At 48.0% G+C, this 21,637-nt stretch overlaps 1 protein-coding gene across 2 annotated transcripts in view; it reads right to left on the bottom strand.

Moving 5' to 3' along the window:
• The window catches only part of Ttc12 (tetratricopeptide repeat domain 12), a 33,425-nt gene extending 12,436 nt beyond the window's left edge, over positions 1-20,989 (bottom strand). The window contains exons 1-13 of one of the 2 annotated variants that reach the window (XM_013009557.1): positions 20,972-20,989; positions 19,205-19,277; positions 15,868-16,037; positions 15,299-15,320; positions 14,633-14,710; positions 13,600-13,721; positions 10,158-10,217; positions 5,535-5,606; positions 4,389-4,449; positions 3,541-3,729; positions 2,340-2,409; positions 1,545-1,633; positions 538-706 (exon numbers count right to left, since the gene is read on the bottom strand). In XM_013009557.1, coding sequence (XP_012865011.1) covers positions 538-706; positions 1,545-1,633; positions 2,340-2,409; positions 3,541-3,729; positions 4,389-4,449; positions 5,535-5,606; positions 10,158-10,217; positions 13,600-13,721; positions 14,633-14,710; positions 15,299-15,320; positions 15,868-16,037; positions 19,205-19,262 — 1,160 coding nt within the window. In that variant the 5' untranslated portion in view covers positions 19,263-19,277; positions 20,972-20,989. Of the gene's footprint in view, positions 1-537; positions 707-1,544; positions 1,634-2,339; positions 2,410-3,540; positions 3,730-4,388; positions 4,450-5,534; positions 5,607-10,157; positions 10,218-13,599; positions 13,722-14,632; positions 14,711-15,298; positions 15,321-15,604; positions 16,038-19,204; positions 19,278-20,971 lie in introns of those variants that run through there. The other variant, XM_013009558.1, reaches the window with a different exon arrangement.
• Positions 20,990-21,637: the final 648 nt, after the last annotated feature.

Here is a 21,637-nt window from a genome sequence, read left to right as displayed (position 1 = left end):
AAGGCAGGCTGACCGCCTTTAGTTCCTGTCTGTCACATGTACGCGGCAGGATGTTACCAGTGCTACTATTGTATTAGATTGAACCATAGGAAATGGCCGAGATGAAAACACATTTCTCATGCAAATGTGGTAATTTCATATGTCCGTACTAATAATCGAAAGCTAAAGAAAGCTAAAGAATAAGAAAACGAGTATGAATAAAACAAATAATAAAGAAAGACACTACCAGATACTAGGTAAGGTTCGTAGGAAGCTTTCTTAGGAGACAGACCACTCTAGCTCTGTAGACTTGAGCCATCAACCACATTTGTTTCATGAAGTTCTAGCCTGTGTTGTTTTAGAAAGGGCTCCGTGAGATGCAGAGATAGCACTGCTTCCGCTAGAAGCGGCGGTGTTCCCCTCCAGCGCTGTGTCTGTCACTGATCCCTCATAAAGGCTGATGGCAGCCACACATCAGAACCCAGGGGAGGGCGACAGGCCAATCTGTTCCTGTCTGTTGACTGATGACTTGGGATGAAAGCTGCCCGGGGGCCTTACTGGGTCAGGTCAAGGTGGCTGATGATAAGGCTCCGTCCGTTCTCTGTCTGGGCGAGCTGGAGAATCAGGGTCAGGCTCTGCTGCCGGATGGCCAGGACTGGGGACGTCAAGAAGGAGAGCAGCAGGCCAGCCCTGTCTGGATGCATCACAAGGAATCGCTGGTTTTCTTCTGCAAAACACAGGGGTGACGTGCTTTGTAGGAGTCATGGTGCCACCAAGCCCAGTTCTGCCCCTACCGCTCTAGTGGGTAAACAGGTCTCCACTCATTTGGGAGGCAGGATGATGGTGTCTAAGAGCAAGACCCCAGAACCAGATCTGGTGGGTCAGGATGAACAGGGGCAAGGGGTTTTAGATTCACAGTTATGAAGTCCTGACCCTCCCTCCCCCCCCCCCCCCAGGTTCCTGTCAGTAAGACGAGAGTGGTAATGCACCTACTGAAGATGAATGGGACTCGGTGAGTCAATATATGATTGCACCAGACAGGAACTGACACACATCAACCATCTCCTTCCTAATGTCAGAGGGCTCCGCCGTGTGTGTGGGGTCTGAATACAGGAGCAAAGGGGAAGGAACTGGCCTAAGTGGGGGCTCGCTTCAGACTATCCAAATTCAGACAGGGGCCAGAGCAGCCTTTGCCACCCAGCAGTGTCTGGAGGTGCTGGATGACAAGTCACACATCTCAAGACAAGCTGTACTTTTTGGGGGCAGAGGGGAAAGGGAACTCTCCATCCTTCTATCCCATTAGCATGAGCAGCCATCTCGTGAGACTTGGAGCAGGTGAGGGGATGGAGATTCCACCTACTACTCACTGGGCAGCCAAGGAGGAAGGTTCGGGAAACATAACTACAGTGCAGACCTTGCTTTTTGATCCTCACAGTTTTTGGAGAGAGCGGCTGAGAAGGTCTAGACACCAGCTCTCCAGGGCCCGGCCTTCGGGGACAGACATCATGCCTGGCCACGCAGCCAGTCACACCTGCAGCATGGCGGGCAGAGATGAGCAGGCTTACCGTTCTCGTAGCACACTGCTTGCCAGAGCTTCAGAACAGACACACAGACGGTCTCTTCTACTGCATCCTTCTTTTCGGCTAATAAGCACCTAGAGGGGACAGGGTGAGTGAGCCACATGCAATCAGTATCCATGTTCTTTCTACTTGGTTTTATCCCGAGTCTCACCGGATGCAAGGTTAAGAAAGTAAACGTTTAGGTGCAGAACCACAGGTCACCCACCAGGACTCAAGGACTGCCCGTCACTGAGTCTTGAGGTCCTGGCTTAGGACACAGGATGGAGGGGACAGGTCCGCAGTGGGTGCTGTGAGCCAGGGGCCATGGTGGCGAGCTCACTCCAACCCACGCTGGGACCTTAAGTCTCAGGGTCATCCAAGCACAAGGGAGATATAAAGTAAATTTAGATGGGATTCGAAGGGCTTAGCCAGGACCCAGCTGATTCCACTTCCTGTTATGATTTGCAAATTCAAAAAGCAGATAGAGAATAGACAGCAATCTTGGAGACTCTGGAGAGCAGTATAAAAGGGCCATTTCTCTACCACTGTGATGCCCAGAGCATCTCTGAGGCATGCTGCTGTCTCCCTCTCCATGTATTGCTACAGCCCAACTCAAGTGGCCCCAGGCTCCAAGCTCGAGGGTGTTCACATGGGAGCTTTGTACCAGAAGAGGGAACCCCAGCTGACAGGGATGGGGTGGGGGGGACACAGAGGAATACCACCTCCTGCGTGATCTGCTTACTATCCAGTTTCACATGCGATGGTTGTGTTCCCTGGCCCTGTCTGCCCAAGTGTCCCTACCTTCTTAGGACCTCGTTGTCATTGATGATGCTGAATCCACTGTGAGTTCTGAATAAAGTACGTTCTGTGCCTGAAACAAATCCATGGGAAAGGTGTCAGCTGGTCATGAGAACTCAATTGAGATGATCACGGCATCAAAACAAACCTCTCTCTCTTTCTCTCTCTCTCTCTCTCTCTCTTTCTCTCTCTCTCTCTCTCACACACACACACACACACACACACACACACACACACAGAGGTTCTTGCTATGTGGACCAGACTGGCCTCAAACTGCTCCTGCCTCAGTTTCCCCAGTGCTGGGATTACAGGCATGTGCTACCAGGCTGAACTAGAGACAAATACTTTTTCATTCTGAAAAAAAAAAGAACACAATTACTACCAGCCACTTGATGCCACAGACAGAGGAACTACTCAGAAAAGGAGGGCGGGGCTGTGTGGCTGGGCAGGTTTGTGGCACAAGTCAGCACTGGGAAGTTTCAGAGCCTCCAGGTGCTCTGAAACCTCTGGAGAAGACTGGCACACACATCTGATCTTAAATATTTATTTCCAAGCTGTTTCCAGGCTCTGGAGAAGAAACCTCAGAGCCTCCATTGAACACTAAAGAAAAGCCAGAGAGGCCACGGTTTGTGCAAAGAGCCTCCCGCCACTGAGCAACGAGACATGCTTCAGCCCTGGCTTCGGTGTTGACAAGATTTGGGAGCAGAGAGCAGCGTGGCTCTCATTAGGAGAAGAAAAAGTTTCCTCTGAAACTATGTTCACATTCGAAGTAGCCATTTAGTGTAATCGAGGTGAACTGTGCTGTTTATCCCACTAAGAATCTCTACTGGGTACCACAGGACATTTTGGGGGGAGAGGGGTACATGTAACGTGTTTGGGGCGTGTGTGATGACTGAGTGTGTGGACTAAATACGTGGATGTAAGTATTTATGACGTAGGAGGCATGTGGTGTGTATATACACGTCTATAGACCAGGAGAGTAAGTGCTGTGCTCGTGTGTATGTGGTATTTACTGCGTGTGTGCCGAGCATGTGCGTGTTTGGAAGAGAGGGTGGGGTGTAAGGGATCACTCGGGATCTACATTAGCATGGGTGTGCACTCGGTATTTGTGGGAGGGATTCTTGGGGTCACAACGTCAAGACCTCTAGGCGCTGGCCCAGCATGCTGACTCTACTCCGGACCCCGCCACACATCTGGGGCTTACACTGCTTCATCATTTCCGTCAGGATTTCCATCCCCCCTGCATAGAACAGCGGTGCCTGGTCCGGCCTGGACAGGGTCTCCAGGAGATTTTTGGTGGTCACAGCTGTGTTCTTTCCTAAAGCCAGAATTTCATGGGCTTCCTTCTCTTGAAGATCTACCTTCTCCTGAAGATTGACCTGCATGAGGTATTCTAGCAACATATGGGGGAAAAAAAACTCTCAACAAAGCAATACTCTAATAACTAATACTGTACAAGAACACCTCCCCTCCCTCCTTCCATCCCTCTCTTCCTTTCCTTTCCTTCCCTCTTTCTCCCTCCCTTCTGTTTTTCCTTCCCTCTTTCCCTCTGTCCTCCCTCTCCTCTTCCTTTCTGCCCTCCTTCCCTCTCTTCCTCCCTCCCTTTTTTCCTCCCCTCCTCACTGTCTCTCTCCTCTCCTCTCTTCTCCTCTCCTCCCTTCCTTTTTCCCCCTCTCTCCTTCCCTCCCTCCCTCTCTCCCTCTCAAGGGTGGGAGGTTGAGAAGCATAAAACATTGAAATAGTTCAAACTCTTCTTCAGCAAAGATCAGGGACACAGACAAGGCACAGTCTCTATCGAGAATCTTAAGGCCTTGTGGATTCAGAGCAGTGCGAAAGCTCTGCAAGAAGACACACAGAAAGAAAGGCGCGCAGGTGGCGGAGGGAAGCGAGGGAGGAAGCAGAGCAGGTTTTAACAGGGAGGCTGTGCAGGGAAGGCAGGGAGGGCTGCTGGCCTGGCCAGGGCAGAGAGGGGGAGGAAGGTGGGAAGGCACCTATGGGAGGTGCTGGAAGGGGAAAGAGACTCAGAGAGGACAGCAGCAGGACCGGACTCACCTTTCACCTGTGTCTGCAGCTTGGGGTTGATTTCTAAGATCTTCTCGTAACACTCTCTAGCCTGCAAAACAGAAGCAAGACCTTGCAAAGAGGTTGGGGGTGACGGTGATTACAAAGCAGGCAGGATGAGGCTTCGTTATTATAAGCTTGCTCCCAGCCTGCTCACGTTTCCCGCACGGGAGCTGGCCATGGGGTACAGGGTGTGCACTGGACACTTCGTTTACACTCTTCAGGTTCTGTGTGTGTGTGGTGGAAACACGCATCATTTCAAAACCCATCTGTGCAGTCAGATATAGACATTGGTGAAAAATATCCAGTCTTACCTTTTTTGGTAGGTTGTGTCTATTTGGGATATGAAAAATCATAATGTAAATTCAACGCATGCATATGACATTTGCAGTAAGAAAGAACAGGAGGCTAACTGTTACCTATGCCCACGGGGAAGTAAGGAATAAATGAAACTGGAGACAGTGTTGAATGAGAGATGGGAAGAAGAAGACAGGCTGCCGACTTCAGGACACAAGCTGAGGGCCAGCGGGGTAGCTCCCAGTTGTAATTGCAGCTATTGGGAGGTGGAGATGGGGAGGATTGCAGCTTGACCCCAGCTCAGGCAGAGTGAGACCCTGTCTGAACAACAAGCAAGGTGTGGTGGTATACACCTAATCCTAACGACTCCAGAGGTGCAGGTAGCGGGACTGTGGTCTGGCTGGCCCGGGACAAAAACAACAGACTCGCCTGGAAAATAACTAAAGCAGGAAGGGCTCAGGGTGTGGTTCAATGGGTAGGGGGCCTGCCTAGCAAGTGATCGGTCTTGAGTTCAAACCCAGGTACCATACCAAAGGCCCAGGGTAAAAAGATAGGTAGTCAAGGGTTCTTTCCTGGTGTCATTGACTCTACTGCAGAGCTACCCATCCAGCACCTTTATTAATGGTGGTTTTTGAGACGGGGTCTTGCTTTCTGCCTAGGCATGTGCCTGGACCACGATCTGCCTATGGTAGGCCTCTTGTAGCTGTTGAGGTGTCAGGAACATGACACCGCGTGCAGCTCCCCTCTGTTGAGATGGGGTCTCACAAGCTTTCCAATCCAGGCTAACCAGGAACCACGATGCCGACGTCTCATGCCTCTTGTATTCCCCTACGAACTTACCTCCCTGTAGTTTTTCAGGGCCAGGTGGGCTTTCCCCATGTGGAAGTAGGCCTTTGTGTAGGCTTCATCACACTGCGTGAAAGAGAATGGCTGGTCAGCGGTTTCAGAACGAAGGCAGACACACGTGTTCTCAGGTTGACTGCTGGGGCTGTGTGTCTGTGACTGGTCTGACTGTTGCCTGTGAGGGGTCTGAATGGAGGAGAAGTCCTCTGCCAAGGCAATGGGACACGCCAGTTTTCATCTGCGTTTAGTTGAGACACACTCAGGAAGCAAACCGGAAGCTCTTAACTTGGAAGAGCGCTCGCTTAACATGGGGTTCAGTTAGAATCACCTAGAATGCTCACGATTTCACTAGCTCCCTCTCCCCCCCACCCTTGCCCCCTGGGCCAATGAAATTACTGTGTAGGGTGGGGCCAGGCATCAGTCATTTGTTCAGCTCTCCAGGCCGTATAACTAAGTAGGTAAGTTCGGAGAACTGATTTATTGCAGGAGAAAGAATTGGCTCTGGGAAAACAGCTGGTGCTACCAGTATTTATGTGGGGCCAGGAGGTTTGTTCCTCCTCCCGAGCGAGCTGCAGTACATATATACGTCACATCTATCATTTAAGGTCTGGAGGATGTCCCCCGCTTTCCAAAGACACTACTGAAACATATGGCTGAGAATCTTCTATTCGGGGGAGGTGTTTCTACACTGACCTGTCCTCTCCTTTATCTTTGTTAGAACTCTGCAAAGAATAATTTGGCACAGGGACATGAATCTGATTTACAATAGCCTGGTTAAATTAGCCTCGTGTCCTTACAAGGCAGTAACTGGGTGAGATGTCCGTTAGGGATTAAGGGGTAGGGAACAACTGGTCCATGGACTCCAGACCCTCAAAATGATTTGGGACGAAATGGACCCATATGCTTCTTGCCAGCTGCCCTTGGCTGTCTAAAGAGGCAGATAATTTGCATAGCTAATGAGCTTTGGGGGCGGAGCAAGGGCAGTCAGTCGTGGGACTTGAACTCAGGGCCTGAGCACTGTCCCAGAGTCTTTTTGCTCAAGGCTAGTGCTCTACTCCTTTGAACCATGGTGCCACTTGCAGTTTTCTGGTAGTTAATTGGAGATTAGAGTCTCATGGCTGCCTGGGTTGGCTTCTCATCGAAATCCTCAGATCTCAGCCTCCTGAGTAGCTGGGATTATAGGTGTCAGCCACCAGTGCCTGGTCCCACAAGTGTTGTGATCAATATCCCTGTGGTTTTTAGCAGAAAAAAAGGTTCCCTACCCATAAGCCTTAGCAAGGTTAGGAGGTCATGTGTTCTGGGTAAATCTGTGTTCAACCCCTCACCAGGAGCAGGGTGCTGGCTAGGCCAACCTAACATACTGGATGTTCATTTTCCTGGTCTGGATGGTGATGCTAATAATGGCCTGGAAAGCACGGAGCATGGCTCCAGGCAATGCGTCACGAGCCGCTGCTGGTGGAGTTATAAGAGCGGGAATCCATTTCAGAGCAAAAGCGATCTAAAGAAAAGCCGACTCCTAGTAAAAGAGGAAGTGAGAATTGTCAGAGCCAGCCTTGGAGGTGCGAGTTTCCATGGACGTCCGGAGCAGAGCTGTGAGCCTGGTAATGCCACAGATACCATCAAGGACGCAGGAAAGACACAGTCAAAAGGGGAAAAGAGGCAACTCCAACATTTCAGTTCCTAAACTGAAATAGTCACGGCAAATAATTCACTGGCAGAACACTATGGCGATCCAGGTCCCAAGCTGAAAGCCTGAGCCGTGGCCTCGGTGGGTGTATCACTGAGAAGCAGGTGTCACCGTGGCTCCATCTTCCCCATGACCAGTGCAAGGAGCCACTGGTAGACACTGCTCATATCAGGCCCATTGTCCTGTGACCACGTGTCCACGCTCAGGCTCCCCTTGGATGAGCCCCAGGTTCCCTTGAAAGGAACTGTGACATGGAGGAAGAGTGTATTTCATTGTGTGTGAAGTGTTCTGACAGGAAAGAAATGATCCCAGTCCTGATTGAAAGCAGCCTTGCTGCCTTTACCTTCCTCGAAAAGGATCATCAGTCCTCAAATACCACCACACCGGCTTGTCTCCACCAATTTAAAAGTGTCAAGAATGCTAAACGGGTGTGAAAGCACTAATGCTAATAATAATGGTTCAGAGAATGAAACTTTTTCTTTGAATTTACCGCTTCCACGAAGAACCAACGAATGTTACTACTTTGAGAATTCCTGGAACATTTTGGCCCATCCATCCAAACCGTTCCACCTGGGAGCCTGGCTGGTATTTTAATAAGACTGCCTACTGTGTGTCGGCATGACCTCCCATCTGTGGGGGAAATCTGTGGGGAACACAAGTAGCAGAGATGGCCCTGAGAGGAAGTTGAGTGGGCAGAGCCGGATTTGCTCAGGTTCAGTGTGTAAACAACTCATGGAAGTTTAGGTGCATGATAAGGTATGGCCTTTCAGTGATTGGTTGGTTCCATTTCCTCTCCTCCCACACAGTCTTTTGCTTTAAAAAGGGGATGCTCCCTGTTAATAAACGAGTTCCTGCTTGACTCCTGGGCTAAGGGAGGCTGGGGAACTGGCGAGCAGCCGCACTTACCCCTCCTCGGACCCCGAATGGACGAAGACCCAACACACATCAGCTCTGCTCATCGTTAATTATGCTGTATTATAATTCAGATTTGGGAACAGGCCTTTGTGGAAACTATACCACATCAGGGGATTAAAGGGGGTTGTGGGTTGAGACAAGGCCATTTACGGCAGATGGCGAAGGGGGGTGGCTTACAGTCAGACTAACACTAGTTCTGTGATCCTGCATCCATTACTTAGTTCATCTCTGAGGCTTAACTTCTTGTGAGAAAAATCAGGACAACAGTGGACTGGAGCAGAACAGAACAGGCTGTGTTAAGTGTGTGGCAAATGATGGTTAAAACCACCAATGAGGACCCCTTGCCTTGTTCTTCTCTTGTAGGGTGATGGTGGAGAGAAGAAATCGTGATCAAACAAGGGGGCTGTGCAGGTTAGTGGCTCTATGCTGGAGTGAGGAGACTTGATACTGTCCACAGCTTCGGGTAACTCTTCTAACTTCAGGATCTCTCCAGTGCCCTGGAATGATGCTTGGAGACAGGGGATTCTCCAAATGTCAGTTTTGAAAGATCCCTTGAGTACTGTGAACCGTCACAAGCAAAGGTGGCTTCCTAAGTTGCCTCCATTTCCTTTGCTTACTCGGCTCCTCTTCTCCTACCCCCTATTAACAACCAAGCAGGTAGACAGGGCCAGCACACTAGTGTGAATGGGTAGTCTTGGGTTAGCCATGGCTAGGAAGTCAGGCTGAATGTGCTCTCCTAAGGAACCACCTGGAGCATTCTACTGCCTGCCCTAGTTTTACTTGATCACAAGCTGCTTAAAACAATATTGGCATATTAAAATAAAGAGAAATGCAATAATATAAGGGGATGGGGAGAGATGAGGAAGAATGATGCAAGAGTAGCATTGATCAAGCTGCATTGTACTCAGAAACTGATCTGCTAAATTGAGATGCTGTTAAAGCACTGGAATATTAAAAGTAAATAAATGAGTAACAATAAAACAAAGAGACGCATTTTAGAGAATGCCGTATGGATTCACGAGGGGTTTTTTAAATATTAAAAACATGTTTTAAAAGCAAATTTCTGCTTCTTGTTTGTGGCAGGGTGTGGGGCTTATTTCCCTTCTCTGCAGGCAGCAATGTGTGGGCGCCGACGTCTGAGATACGCTAGCTTTGACTCTTTAGTTACAGACCCCAGTGACAATGGAGCACAGGGAAATGTGGATGGAGGGTTATTTTAACATCTTGTCATCCGAAATAATGTCTCTAAGGAGGCATCATGCCATTTCCCAAACAAACAGGCCTTACTTCACTGCACCTTGGACTGCTTCCTCGGGCAGGCTCTGGAAGGAGTGTAAATCATGGTGGTAAGTGCCTGAGGCCTGACTGAAGTTGAACAACAGGAATTCTCTCTTGTGATTTTTTTCCCTCTACAAATAGGGGTCAGTATAATCCAATTCCAATTATTTATTAAGGCTGAAAGGAAACAGCCTAAATGGATGAGGAAGAATGGGAATATAGTGGAAATGAGCTCCTACAGCTGGCTCAAGAAGAAAGAGATTTCAATGGGGGGGGGTGGAAGGGAGGGAAAGTGGGAGAAAAATGAGGGAGGGAGGAACAGCTTTGACAAGAAATGTACTCATTACCTTACTTATGGACCTGTAACCGCTATGTACATCACCTTGACAATACCTTTTTTTAAAAAAATTAAAAAAAGAAAGTTTTCTAGTATGATGTAGACAAAAGCACCAGATAATAAAAGTGGTGATGGGGGGCAGGAATGAGCCGCTGCAATGCAAGGCCTTGAAAAGTACTAGCAGACATCTGCGGAAGTGCCCGCTCTGAGCTGGGCCGTTTCTGAGTGGTATCATGACCCTTGCAACATTCCATCTCATTGTGTAGGTGAGGAAGCAGGCTCTGGCTGCAGCTCATACTCTTTCCTACCACCAGACTAGCAGCACCCTCCATTATTTTAGGATTAAGACATTTGGCTTGAGCAGAACCAACCTGGGCGCCTGGGAAAGAAGATATTGTCTTACCTTCAGAGCCCAGTCGCAATCCGCCAGCACCTTCTGGTAGTCCCCGAGTTTACTGTAAGCCTGTAATGACACAGATGGACACTCAAACACAGCTCTGCACAGAGCACTCTTCTCAGTACAGAAAGAACAGCCACAAGGAGCAGCTGTATCGGCCGCCCTGTACCAGGCAGGGCCCAGCAGGAAGCAGGTAGCGTATTCACCCTGGAGATCCAAGTGGATTTTGCCAAGGGACCACTAACAAGGGCAGGACAAGGTTCAGGGGCCATCAAGGGTGTTACAGAACCCCAGGGCTATCAAAGTGAGCTGCCATGACCACAGTGAGGAGGACGGAGCACAGAGGAGGAGGAGGAGGGAGGAGAGAAGACCATGTGGGAACAGCTGACATGAGCATTCATGGGAGCTGTGAAGCCAGGAGATGAAGAACCCCATCTCAATGCTGTCCTTCCCTCTGATCTGAACCCCAACAGAAACTAGAGGAGTAGGGGGCCAAGACCTCAGTGCATCCTGGCCAGACCCTTGGTGCAGAGCAAGCCGGAGGAGGGTCAGGCATGGCAAAGAGAAAATGGCCAGTGCACTAACCACAAGTACAAGGAAGAGCTCATCTCCGTGTCCACCGTGCTGTGAGTGTTCCAAGAGGAATCAGGAAGGGACTTTGGAAGACAATGCAAACCAAACTGGGGATTCAGGTGAGGAAGGAAGGCCAAGCTCCAGGAGGGGAGAGTGGCTGTTCTAGGATCCCACCAGTCACCCATAATAAAGCCAATGCCACAGGCAGGGTTGCCTGTGACCAAAACCTTAACGAGGCCCTGTGACATCCCAGTGCTCAGATGAGCTGGTTACCCCAACAAGCCAGTTGTGAGGTCCATGGCCAAAGACAGGGGGGAAAGCAGGCAGTTTCTGAATTTCTGCAGGGCAGCTCTTTGTGGGCATAGGAAGCAAGAGCAGCCCAGTACCTTCATTAACCTGGGCTGTGGGCTAACCAAACAAAACCCTTGGAGCCATCTGTGTTCAGAGCCGTGGGCTGCATTTGAGAGTCAGCTGTGAGGGAGCAGTTAGCCTCTCCATAGAGACCCGTAACCACTGTGAGTCAGGGCCCAGTCTCTACACAGCCTCTTGCTTTTTATGCCATGGAATATTATTCACAGCCATGAAGGAGAATGAAATTATGTCATTGGCAGGAAAATGGGCGCAACTGGAGATTAATGTGCTGAGTGAGATAAGCCAAGTCCTTTTCCTTTTTAAGGCTTGCGCTCAGCACCCTGTCATGTCTCTGTTCTCCTTGGCTTTTTCACATTTGAGGAGGAACTATTCTCTTCTTCCAAAATGGTAATTAAATGCTAAACTCACATAAATGACATCAGCAATCTATTGATCATAACATTAATTCTGGGAGAAAAACAAAGCGGTAAAAGGGTAGGGAGTTGTTATTTATTTTTGCTGCTGTTTTTTTGTTTTTAGCAAGAAACACTCAATTCACAGGGTCCTTATTAAGTGTTTTCCAGCACTGCATGGAAACAGGAGATCCATTTTAAAAACAGTCAATGACTTTCTATTTGTCTCTGAATAAGCTTTCTCTTTGGGAAGCCTGAGAGAAATTACTCCCCTAAAGCTTTTCTTTTGCGTTTACTTGTATTAATCCAGACTCACTGTTGATGTGATTCTTCAGAATGTATCAAAGAGCTGCTTAAAACTGAGTACAGTAAAAATGTAACTAATTTAGACAAACTGGGGGATGGGCAGTCTAATGAGATATAAGTCTAAATTACATAATATTCCCAAAGCAATTCCATTTTATTGCTTTCGAATCACTTCAGAGCCACAATCCTGAATGAGCACCTATCAGTAGATGTTTCTAGGGACCAGAACTGCGAGATAAATCAAGAATGGGATGTAATTGCAGTATTAATTGCTTATATTTAAATGATTCCTCTGAATTGTCAACAGAAACTTAATTCCTTAAATGGATTTATTATGTCTCCAGTTATGTAACTTGCCAAGGATGTGCTGAAGAGCAACTGCAAGCAGAGCATTAGAGAAGGTATATGGCAGCTTTCTGCCTTCAATAACTATAGCTTTGCTACAATGATAAGCTGTACGGTGCTCAATCAACCTCTAGCCATCTTGTCTGTCAATTTACTTCCTTTTACAAAGTTTTACCACACATGAGGTAGGCAATTAATACCTCATCACCAGGTGGATGTCTGCAAAGGGCTGAACTAATGAGGTTATACTGTGCTTGGAATAGTAATAATCATCAAGTGATGCTGCTGCTGCTGCTGATTTTGTGCTAGTACTAGAGCTTGAACTCGGCCTGGGCACTATCCCTTAGCTTTTTCAATCAAGGCTGGAGTTCTATCACTTGATCCACAGCTCCATAGGCCTTTCAGTAGCTAAGAGGAGATAAGAGTCTCAGGAACTTATTCATGCCGGCTTTGAACCAAGATTCTCAGATCTCAGCATCCTGAGTAACCAGGATTACACTGGCAGCTGGCTTGTGCTTGGAATTATTCAACATTACACACTGTCCCTCCCTGGACTCTCTGGACTTCATGTGTCTGTTTCTTGCTATTGATGCTCTTCTTCCACCAAGCACAGCCAGCCGTCCCTGTGTCAGAGAGCCCGGAAGTGATGAGCACTGTGGAACAGCGTCTCCCTGTAGTAAATGACATGCATCAAAGTCGTCTCATCCCAGTCCTGCTGACAGGCACTGATCACCTGGCAATCATGCCCATCCATCTGCTAGCTTCTCAGGCCCAAGCCACAGAGACTTCCATCACACATGGAAAAACAACCAACTACTTCTCAGGGATAAGATCATAGACAACAGTTGTTGTTGTTCCAATTGAGAGCTGTCAGCCCTGTCCCTTCATTGAGCAGCAGGTAATAAGCATCAGGGTGGTGTCCTGGGAAACAGATCCCCTGTGATATAAAACTGAGTTGAAAGGGCTGTGGAAACTCCAATTGGCTGTAAGTCCTTCCTCGACCCTCCCTCCCCCTGTTCAACTCCAGTCACAGAATCTTGAAGAGGGGTAGACAGAATAAGTGAGAAATGAATAGGAGTTAGACGTTGAGATAGAACCAAAAAGAGGGTGGGGGAGGATGAGTCGGACGATGGTAGAATTCTAAGTGTCATAGATCATTGCATCCTGGTGGTCCTCCTACTCAGGACAGAGTTCTCCCCAACTCTTCCTGCAGGACTGGTCGCTTGACATCATTTGAAGCATGGAAACCCATACCTGCTACATACCCACCAGCTCCTCCTACTCCAAACAAGTGCCAGGTTTGGTCAGCACTTGCCAATGTACCATCCCCTAACACCCCACTCCCAACCCCCGCCATGGTACCACCTATTCTAGTCTTTGCTGTCATGAGGTTGGTGGTGACTGCTCCCTCCCCCCCCCCCCCCCCCCCCCCCCCCCGCCGGCGGCGGCGGCCCACTGACCTGGGCTCGGTTAGTGTACAGCACCTTCATGTCCTTCATCTTCTCCAAGCCCTCGCTGTAGTGTTGGATGGCCAGGTTGTAGTCGCCCTTGCTGAAGGCTTCATTCCCCTTCACTCTTAGGGCTGTGAGGATGGAAGTCGTGCAGGTGAGCTCACCACACAAGGTCCCAGCTTCCTGCAGACTGCACTCTCCCGGCTTCCTGATTCTGCTCTGAAGGTCCTAGCCACTCAGTTCTCTCTGCAGCTACTTCAGGACCTGTTCCTTTAAGGTTCCCCGCCCCCACCCCCTTCCTGGTGTTTGAACTCAGGGTCTGGGTGCTGTCCTTGAGCCTCTTTGTGTTCCAGGCTAGCGCTCTACCACTTGAGCCACAGTTCCACTTCTAGCTTTTTCTGAGTAATTTATTGGAGATAAGAGTCTCAAGGACTTTGCTGCCCAGGCTGCCTTTGAACCACGATCCTCAGATCTCAGCTTCCTGAATAGCTAGGATTATAGGTGTAAGCTACTGGTGCCCAGCTTTTAAGTATTTTTCCCCCTCCCAACCCACCTACAAGTCCTCCAGATGGCATCTCAGAGAACGCTTTGTGCATCAAAGTTCAGGAGCACTCTGAGCTTGCCACACATCTAACGTCCCCTGAAAACAATCTTCCATTATACATATCCACCCTCTCACACACTCTGTGCGTATGTCTTTTTTCTCTCCCTTTCCTGTCTCACATTTAGCTTTCTTATTTCGTTGTCCTTTCGGATTTCCTCATCCAGGGCTCAGACTAGCCAGTGGCAGCTCACTCCCTTCTCTCCCTAATGTTCAAGCACTGTTGAGGACTCCACATGTTTTAGAAAGAGGGAGGACTGAGGCTGCCCGCTGCAGCCGACCAGAGGAGACATGACCACTGGCTTCTGCAGGGCCAGGCTCTTGCTGACACGGTCCCAGCTGCAAACTCATCACCTGAGAGCAGAACTTCCGGTCCTCAACATCTGCACACAGGCTCCTGTGCACTTCCCCAGCAGAGTGAAGAGAAAGATGGATGATTACCGTCTGCTAGGACTTTGTTTTCCATTCTTCTCTTGGCTCGCTCCTTTGCATCCTTTTCCATAGATGCCAAGAAGGCCTCTGGCCACAGAGGGATTTCCACCATTAAAAGAAAAACACACATATGGTGTTCAGTTGTCTAGTGGAGATTCCAAAATGCGTTTACAGCCACATTTCTCACACGTGCACGCATACACATACACACGCGCAGATACTTCAGAGCCAACTAGAGTGACGTTTTCTTCCTCTGACATTAAATGGCAATCTGTGTGATACGGTATTATACATGATGACTGTGACTATAAATTATGTCTTTTAAAAGAGATTTTGTTTGAAGAGACTTTTTTCCCCCCCTGTTCCTTTTAGCATAATGAACTTTGAGGCTGAGCAACCGAGAAACTGCTGCATCCCTGGAGCAGCGAAGGGCAAATTAGATGACACAGAAAAGCAAATTCAGTTTACAAAGATTGGCCAGGAGAAAAGGCAGCCAAGTCCTGTGGCACTGTCCAAGCAGACCACTGCTACAGCATCTGGGTGATGAGCAGGATTTGGGTTATGGCTACTTGCAAGCCCAGAGGCTAAAATTTAAAATTTAAGGTCTGGAAATTATAGCCAGTAAAAACAGAACCTAAATGAATAAAACACATCGGGAGAAGATGCTGTTCTTACCTGGATTTATTCCATCTTCATTCTGCAAGGCACGGGTTATCATAGAAACAAAGAAACATATTTCAAAGACTACACTCGACTTAATATGCAACTAAACCAAAAAGGTAAACCAACTACAAAAGAAGAATGAGGCCATTTCTTTTAAATCACCAATACTGAAGGGTCCCAAATTTGGGCGCTTGCTTTAAATTAGCAAATGTGATTGTGGGTGCCGTTTCGAGGGGCTGAGAATCAAGATTTCCCAGGTCATGGGACACCCCTCTCTTCCCGGCAGTGATGGACATACAACTGAGTAAAATGCATCACCTTAACAGAACAGCTGGCACACTAGCTCAGTGGGTAGAAAGGCTAAATTTTCATTCAAACAAACCCAAGAGGCTGTTTAAAGATGTCCCAGGGAGACTAAGCAAGGGAAATCCAGAGTTTATACTCCCTTGTGGAAAATAACGTTAGCAAATCTAAGAAAACAAAAGACTATTTCAGTTTTCACAGAGAGCAGGCATTAAACTGCCCCTCAGTGCAGGTCTTCTTGATGAATCTACTTAGTTAACCCCATAGCAGAATGAAACCTCCTTGGGAGCTTGTGGAGGACTGATGAGGGTCTTGTCCATGGCGATGCGGCACGCGTCCTCCTCCTCCTCTAGGTCTCCCTCCAACAGCTGCAGGTGTCTTTCTGTCTCCAGGACAGCTTTCTGCTGTACCTCTGGGTCATCAGAATTCATGTCTTGAATTAAATTGGCTAGAAGGAAATCAGGTGTGAATCAATCAAGCTGAGTCTTCAAAAGAAACGAAAAAAAAAACCCCAACAACTTCATTCACCGGAAAGGATGGTGGAGAAAATTAATGGGGAAGATCTTAAGGAAGGAAACTAAGGCTGTAGAAAGCAAAGGCAGAATAATGAGAGGCAATATGGAACAATTAAGTACAGGATTTGTCTGGAAAGAGAGCTGCCAGAGAATTTAACGCTAGGCTTCAAGGAATAGTTTTAAGCCATTCTTCAATGCAACCGTAATTTAGGGAAAGCTTATTAGGAGGCAGATAGTCTGCAGAATGTGATAGACAACAATGATGGGTAAAAAAAAAAATCTTTCTGTGATTTGCTTTTGTGAAAAGCTTTTGATCTTGTGTAGGAGACGAAATGCGAGTACAAGCAGCTTTGAGGTTCACATAACAATAGCCCTTTACTTCTTCCCTCCCTCCCTTCCCTCCCTACCTGTATTTCCATCCGGGGCCCATCAACCTGCAGTCATCTCGCCAGGTACTCAACCCCTTTGTCCTCCCGTCCCATCTGATGGAGAAATCTATTCATCTCACTCCAATTCCAGAGGGATCAGTCCACTTCTGCATTATCCTAGGGGAAGTGAATCTCATCTCCTCACATGGGTCCCCAAAACCCCCATAGACCCACACTTTTGGAACCTCTGCTGTGCCAAGTTTCCAAGCACTGCCTTGGCTAATGTAAGTCAGGTGGCCAATCCAGGGTGGAGAAACAGACTCCTTTGATTAAACAACAATAACAACAAGGATTTATGACTTTTTATTTTACCATTAACCATTAACCAGAATGTGTTACAGGTATTTAACTGTTTTTAGTGATTTTTAAAAATAAAATGTACATTCTTTTGCAATCTTTTTCCCTCTCTTAATAAGTTATACTATTTCTACAAGCAGTGTAAAAGAAAGAGTTGCCATTCCTCCATGCTCTTGATATGGTCAGACTTTAACACTGTTGTCACTAAATGAATGGGAAGGATAGCTTCTTAATGCTTCAATTTGCATTTTCTGAATATACCTGAGATCAAATACCTTCTGGGCAGGTCGTTTGTATTTCTTCAGTTGATGCACCTGTTCCTATCCATGACCAATTTTGTAAAAACAGGTAAGCTGTCCATTTTATACTAATTTATATAATTTCTTTATACATTCTGAACTGGTTCCATGTATTTCTACATATTTTCCTCTTGGGTATGGCCTGTACTTTCATTTTCTTCTTATGGATGCTTGTTTTGAAGAGATTTTCATTTTTTAAAAAGAATTCTGTAGTTTAAGTTACCCAGCCTGCCATATTTTGTCTTAGCAGCCTATAGCAGGCTAATACAATTGCCTACACTGAGTTTGCTGTCTTGTACTTTGCAAGTCTCTGTTTCTGTCATATATTACTTTGAAATCATCTACTTAATATGTTTTTGCCACTCAACTAAAACTATCACAAAAGAAAGTAATTCGTCATCCTCTACAATTCCTAAGAATAACATAAAGCCCAAGAAATGAATGACGTAGAATCTATGCACATGAAACCACATAAAACCAAGTTAGTTAAAAATAAATTAAATCAGAACTTCAACTTTTCAGACAAGCCACGTTTCAAATGTTTACTGTCTACGTATCTAGTGATTGCACAAGGGACACTACAAATTGTATAGCATCTCCATTGTTGCAGGAAGTTCTACGGGGCAGTTCTGGCATAAATAATCCCGGGGGGAAATTCAAGGAGGGATTCAAGAGAGACAAAAAGGCCACGTGAGGAGTATCACACACCAGAGTCTGGGAGGGGAACGGCAGCTAGCTGCTGTTCTGGTGTGAGGTGGGCAGAGGTCAGGGTCATGTGAGGACTGAGGTCCTGATGCGGAGGCTCGAATTTATTGTGACTGTGAAGGAATCCAAGCAGAGAAGTGTCTGGCCAGAATTGCATTTCAGATACATTTCCCTGTGGGGAGTGAGAAGCCTGGTGGCAGGGATAACAATTAGGGGTTGTTGAAAGTCTATTGAGAGGAACCAGAATCAAGGGAAGGTTGGGACCGGTGGAGCTGGGGAAAGAGGCTGAAGGCAAGGGCTGATTGGATGCAGGGTGAAAAGGTGGGTGGAGTCCAGAGGCCTCTTGGAGCTGTGGATGATAGTGCCACCAACCGAGACTAGACAGAGAAGGTAGGACTAAGATGGGGGAAGCAGACAGGGAGAGACACTAGGACTCAATTCTGCACACATTCAGTTTGAGGTATCTGTGGACCACAGTGAAATGGCAGGTTCTGAAAAGAAGGCTGGGTGGCAGTTTTGATGTGGAAGTCACCAGCAAAACTGGGTAGTACAGACAAGAGGGCCAAGGCCAAAGTTCATGCAAGATCATTGAGGGCTGAGCAGAGGAGAGGCTGGTGGGGAACATGAACACATCAGTATGTCCTACTATGAGGTTACAAACTGTTTTCAAACTCATGTCTTCTTTATATCCATCCCACCTGCAGCAATTAAAACAGATTTTCAAGTTGCCATGTAAGGTTTGCTTGTTTGTTTCTGGCATCAAACAAGCTCCCTGAAGTCTGAACAGGAGCAGACTGGTATGGCATCTTTCCAACATGATGTGTGAATGCAGAGTGCATTCTCTGAGGCCCTGTCTGTCTTGGCTGCCCAGAGGGAGAGAGAAGATAATACTCATAAACCACCCATATAATCACAGAGAAAGCCATTTGATTTTTTTTTTTTTTTTGGTCTCTGTAGCTCAAACCCAGAAATGAATCTTTCCCTAAAATAGGAGAGATTTCAGACCAATCAGGTGGGCTCTTGAGCAAATCTCTTCCAAGTGGTGGCTCCTTGAAATGGGGGAAACAGCAATTCCTGTTTGCTGCAAAGGGGACTAAATATGGTGGAGGACTCTCGGCCTGAATTTCAATCAGGATGTTAACAATGATACCAGTTAACAACCAGAAAATACTTTCCTGAGGCTATAACTTATTTCTCAATACCCATTCTGTTTAATTTCAATTACAGTTGTTGTTGTTTTTTTTCAGAATAAGAGTCATAAACCTGCCAGGTAACTCAGAAACTACCATACAGCCCTCCTTTCTTGGTAGCCTTTCTACTTCTCCCTCTCCAAAGCAGAATTTAATTCGCTTGTTATTTATTAGTACTTACTGATTTCGTCCACCTTCTTAAGAAATTTCTGCAAGTCTTCGTCTTGATACTCAGCCATGGTGGAGCAGAGTCTCTAAGAGAAGCAGCATAAATTAGAAAATATATAATAAGACACTAAACAGAACTGTCAGGCTTATTAGCCTTCTAAGAGGAAGAGCCGAGTGATTATTTTAAAGGCAGATTTGTGCTTATAAATGTCATGAATAATGGCCTCGATCTATTTCACTCTGGCTGCTGTTGAAGGACCATGGGACACTCATTATTTGTGGCATTACTTCTGGAAAGCTGCCAGCCCTCCCTCCACTGGGAAAACTGTTTTGTAAATAAAGCCACCGTCAGCTGCAGCATGGAGACCAGAAGAACAACTGACAGGTCACCAACGATAATGGAGGATGCTAATGGCCAGCTCCGGTCCTACCAGGCTTGGATCTGGCAGGTGTCAGGTAATCAGAGACTGGACACTTTACATCTAAATGTCTACACTTGTTTACAATGTGTGCCATTGGCTTGTTTCTCAGGAGTAGAGGTACAAAACTGGCTGAAGGGATTAGAACTTGATACCAAGGTGCTTCTTGAATCTTCCCTATGCACCTGGGGTTTATTTTGTTCTGGTATGAGGGCTTGAACTTAGGGCCTGGGTGCTATTCCTTAGATTTTTCTGCTCAAGGCTGGCTATCATTTGAGTCACAGCTCCACTTCTGGCTTTTAGAGTTTAATGGGAGAAAAGAGTCTTACAGATGTTCTTTCCCTGGCTGGCTTTGACAGGCCAATTCTCAGATCTCAGCCTGCTGAGTAGCTAGGTTCACAAGGGTGTGAGCTCCCAGCACCTGGCATACCACAGCTGTATTTGAGAAGGATGGAGACCCCAGTGGTACCCAAAGCTTTGTCTGCACACTGCAGAGCTCATCCCTAATCTTGAAAACACATCCCTCTACCTTTGTCTTAGAGACTCTCAGTCCATGAGCCTGGGGGAGGGCCCAGGAATGCGTGCTTCCAACCTCCTCCTGGCGATTCACAGGTAGGCTAAGGGTAGCACACCTGTAGTGAGATTATGACCCGGCCAGGACTATGCTGAGAAGTTCTTTGCTCTAAGTTACAGTGTCCTTATCTCTTCCAACTACAAGCTGTGTGACCTGGGCTAAGGTCACAGCTCCTCTGGGGCCTCAACCACGCTATGGAAAAGGGAAATTTTGGGGATACACGGCCGGCACCAGGGCCCTCATCTCAAGGCAAGCCTTGTGCGTGGCTGGGCCTCTTTTCTTCTCCAACAAGTGTCGTGAATGAACTGGTCCAAGCCCACGAGGGTCAGAAAGATGGTTTGGAAACCCATGAACCGGGCCCACCACTCGGTTCGGGACTTGGGCGCACATGTCCGAGGGGCGCAGGGCAAGGTGACCCGGGAAGTGCAGCCCGCTCGGCCCTGCACCCGCTCCACACCCGGGACGGCGGCTCGCCCCGCCCCTCCCAAGGCCCCGCCCCTCCCAAGGCCCCGCCCTCCCAAGGCCCCGGCCCGGCCCCCAGGTCTGCCCTGCCTGGAGGCGGGGCCGGCCCCCAGGTCTGCCCTGCCTGGAGGCGGGGCCAGTCGCGCCGTTGCTTGGCAACCGCTCCTCAGCGTCCCCGGCCCCGTGTGCTCAATGGAGGATCCAGTTCCCAACCAATACCGTCCCATCCGTGGGGGCCCCCAACGACGAGGGCCGCTGCTCGGCTTTCGGGACCGGAAAGAACCAGGCCCCAGAGAAACTTTTAGGGCCACCCCGCTGCACTGACCTGGAGCGCCCCGAGTTGGACCGGAAATGACGGCTGTAGGCGGGCTGGGCTGAGGAGAGGCGGGGCCAAAGGCCAGGGGGCGTGCCGTAACTATGGGGCGTGGCCAGGACCGAGGGGCGTGGCCAGGAACCTGGGAAGGGGAGCCCAGCCAAGCACACCACAGGGTTCAGGGCCAAGTGGGGGGTCTAGAAAGACTTAGGGGAGCTGGAGAAGGCTGAAGCCAAGGATGGGGAGAGCTTGGCTTGCTACAGTGACGATATCTAGGGACCTTGACTGCACATTATAGTCACTGTGATGTACAGCTGAAGTGTCATCTGCTGTGTGTTTTTACATATAGGCAAGCATGTCAAGGGAAACAACAGGTTTTAAAAGCATTGCTGAGTTACACTTCGAATCTCTTTCTCCCAGGGGATACACCTTCGACTTGTGCCCAACCGAAATCCCTGGAATAGTATTTCAATTCCACTTTCCTTTTATGTCCTCAATAAGAATTGGAGAACCTGTGGTCACTTTCCACTGCAGAGTAAACCTGAGACTGAAGTGATCATCAGCTTCTGTCTCCGCTCTTCTAACTGCGCACTGGGTGTCACCAGCCCCAGCCCTTTGCTTTGTCTCATGGTCTTTTATAAGCCTACAAGAGATTCAACAACATCTCCCCTCACACAC

The sequence above is a fragment of the Dipodomys ordii genome, unplaced genomic scaffold (genome assembly GCF_000151885.1).
Source record: "Dipodomys ordii isolate 6190 unplaced genomic scaffold, Dord_2.0 Scaffold10, whole genome shotgun sequence".
Classification (NCBI taxonomy): Eukaryota; Metazoa; Chordata; class Mammalia; order Rodentia; family Heteromyidae; genus Dipodomys; species Dipodomys ordii.
Note: the sequence above shows the minus strand (reverse complement) of the source record. Positions and strands in the feature narration are given on the sequence as shown.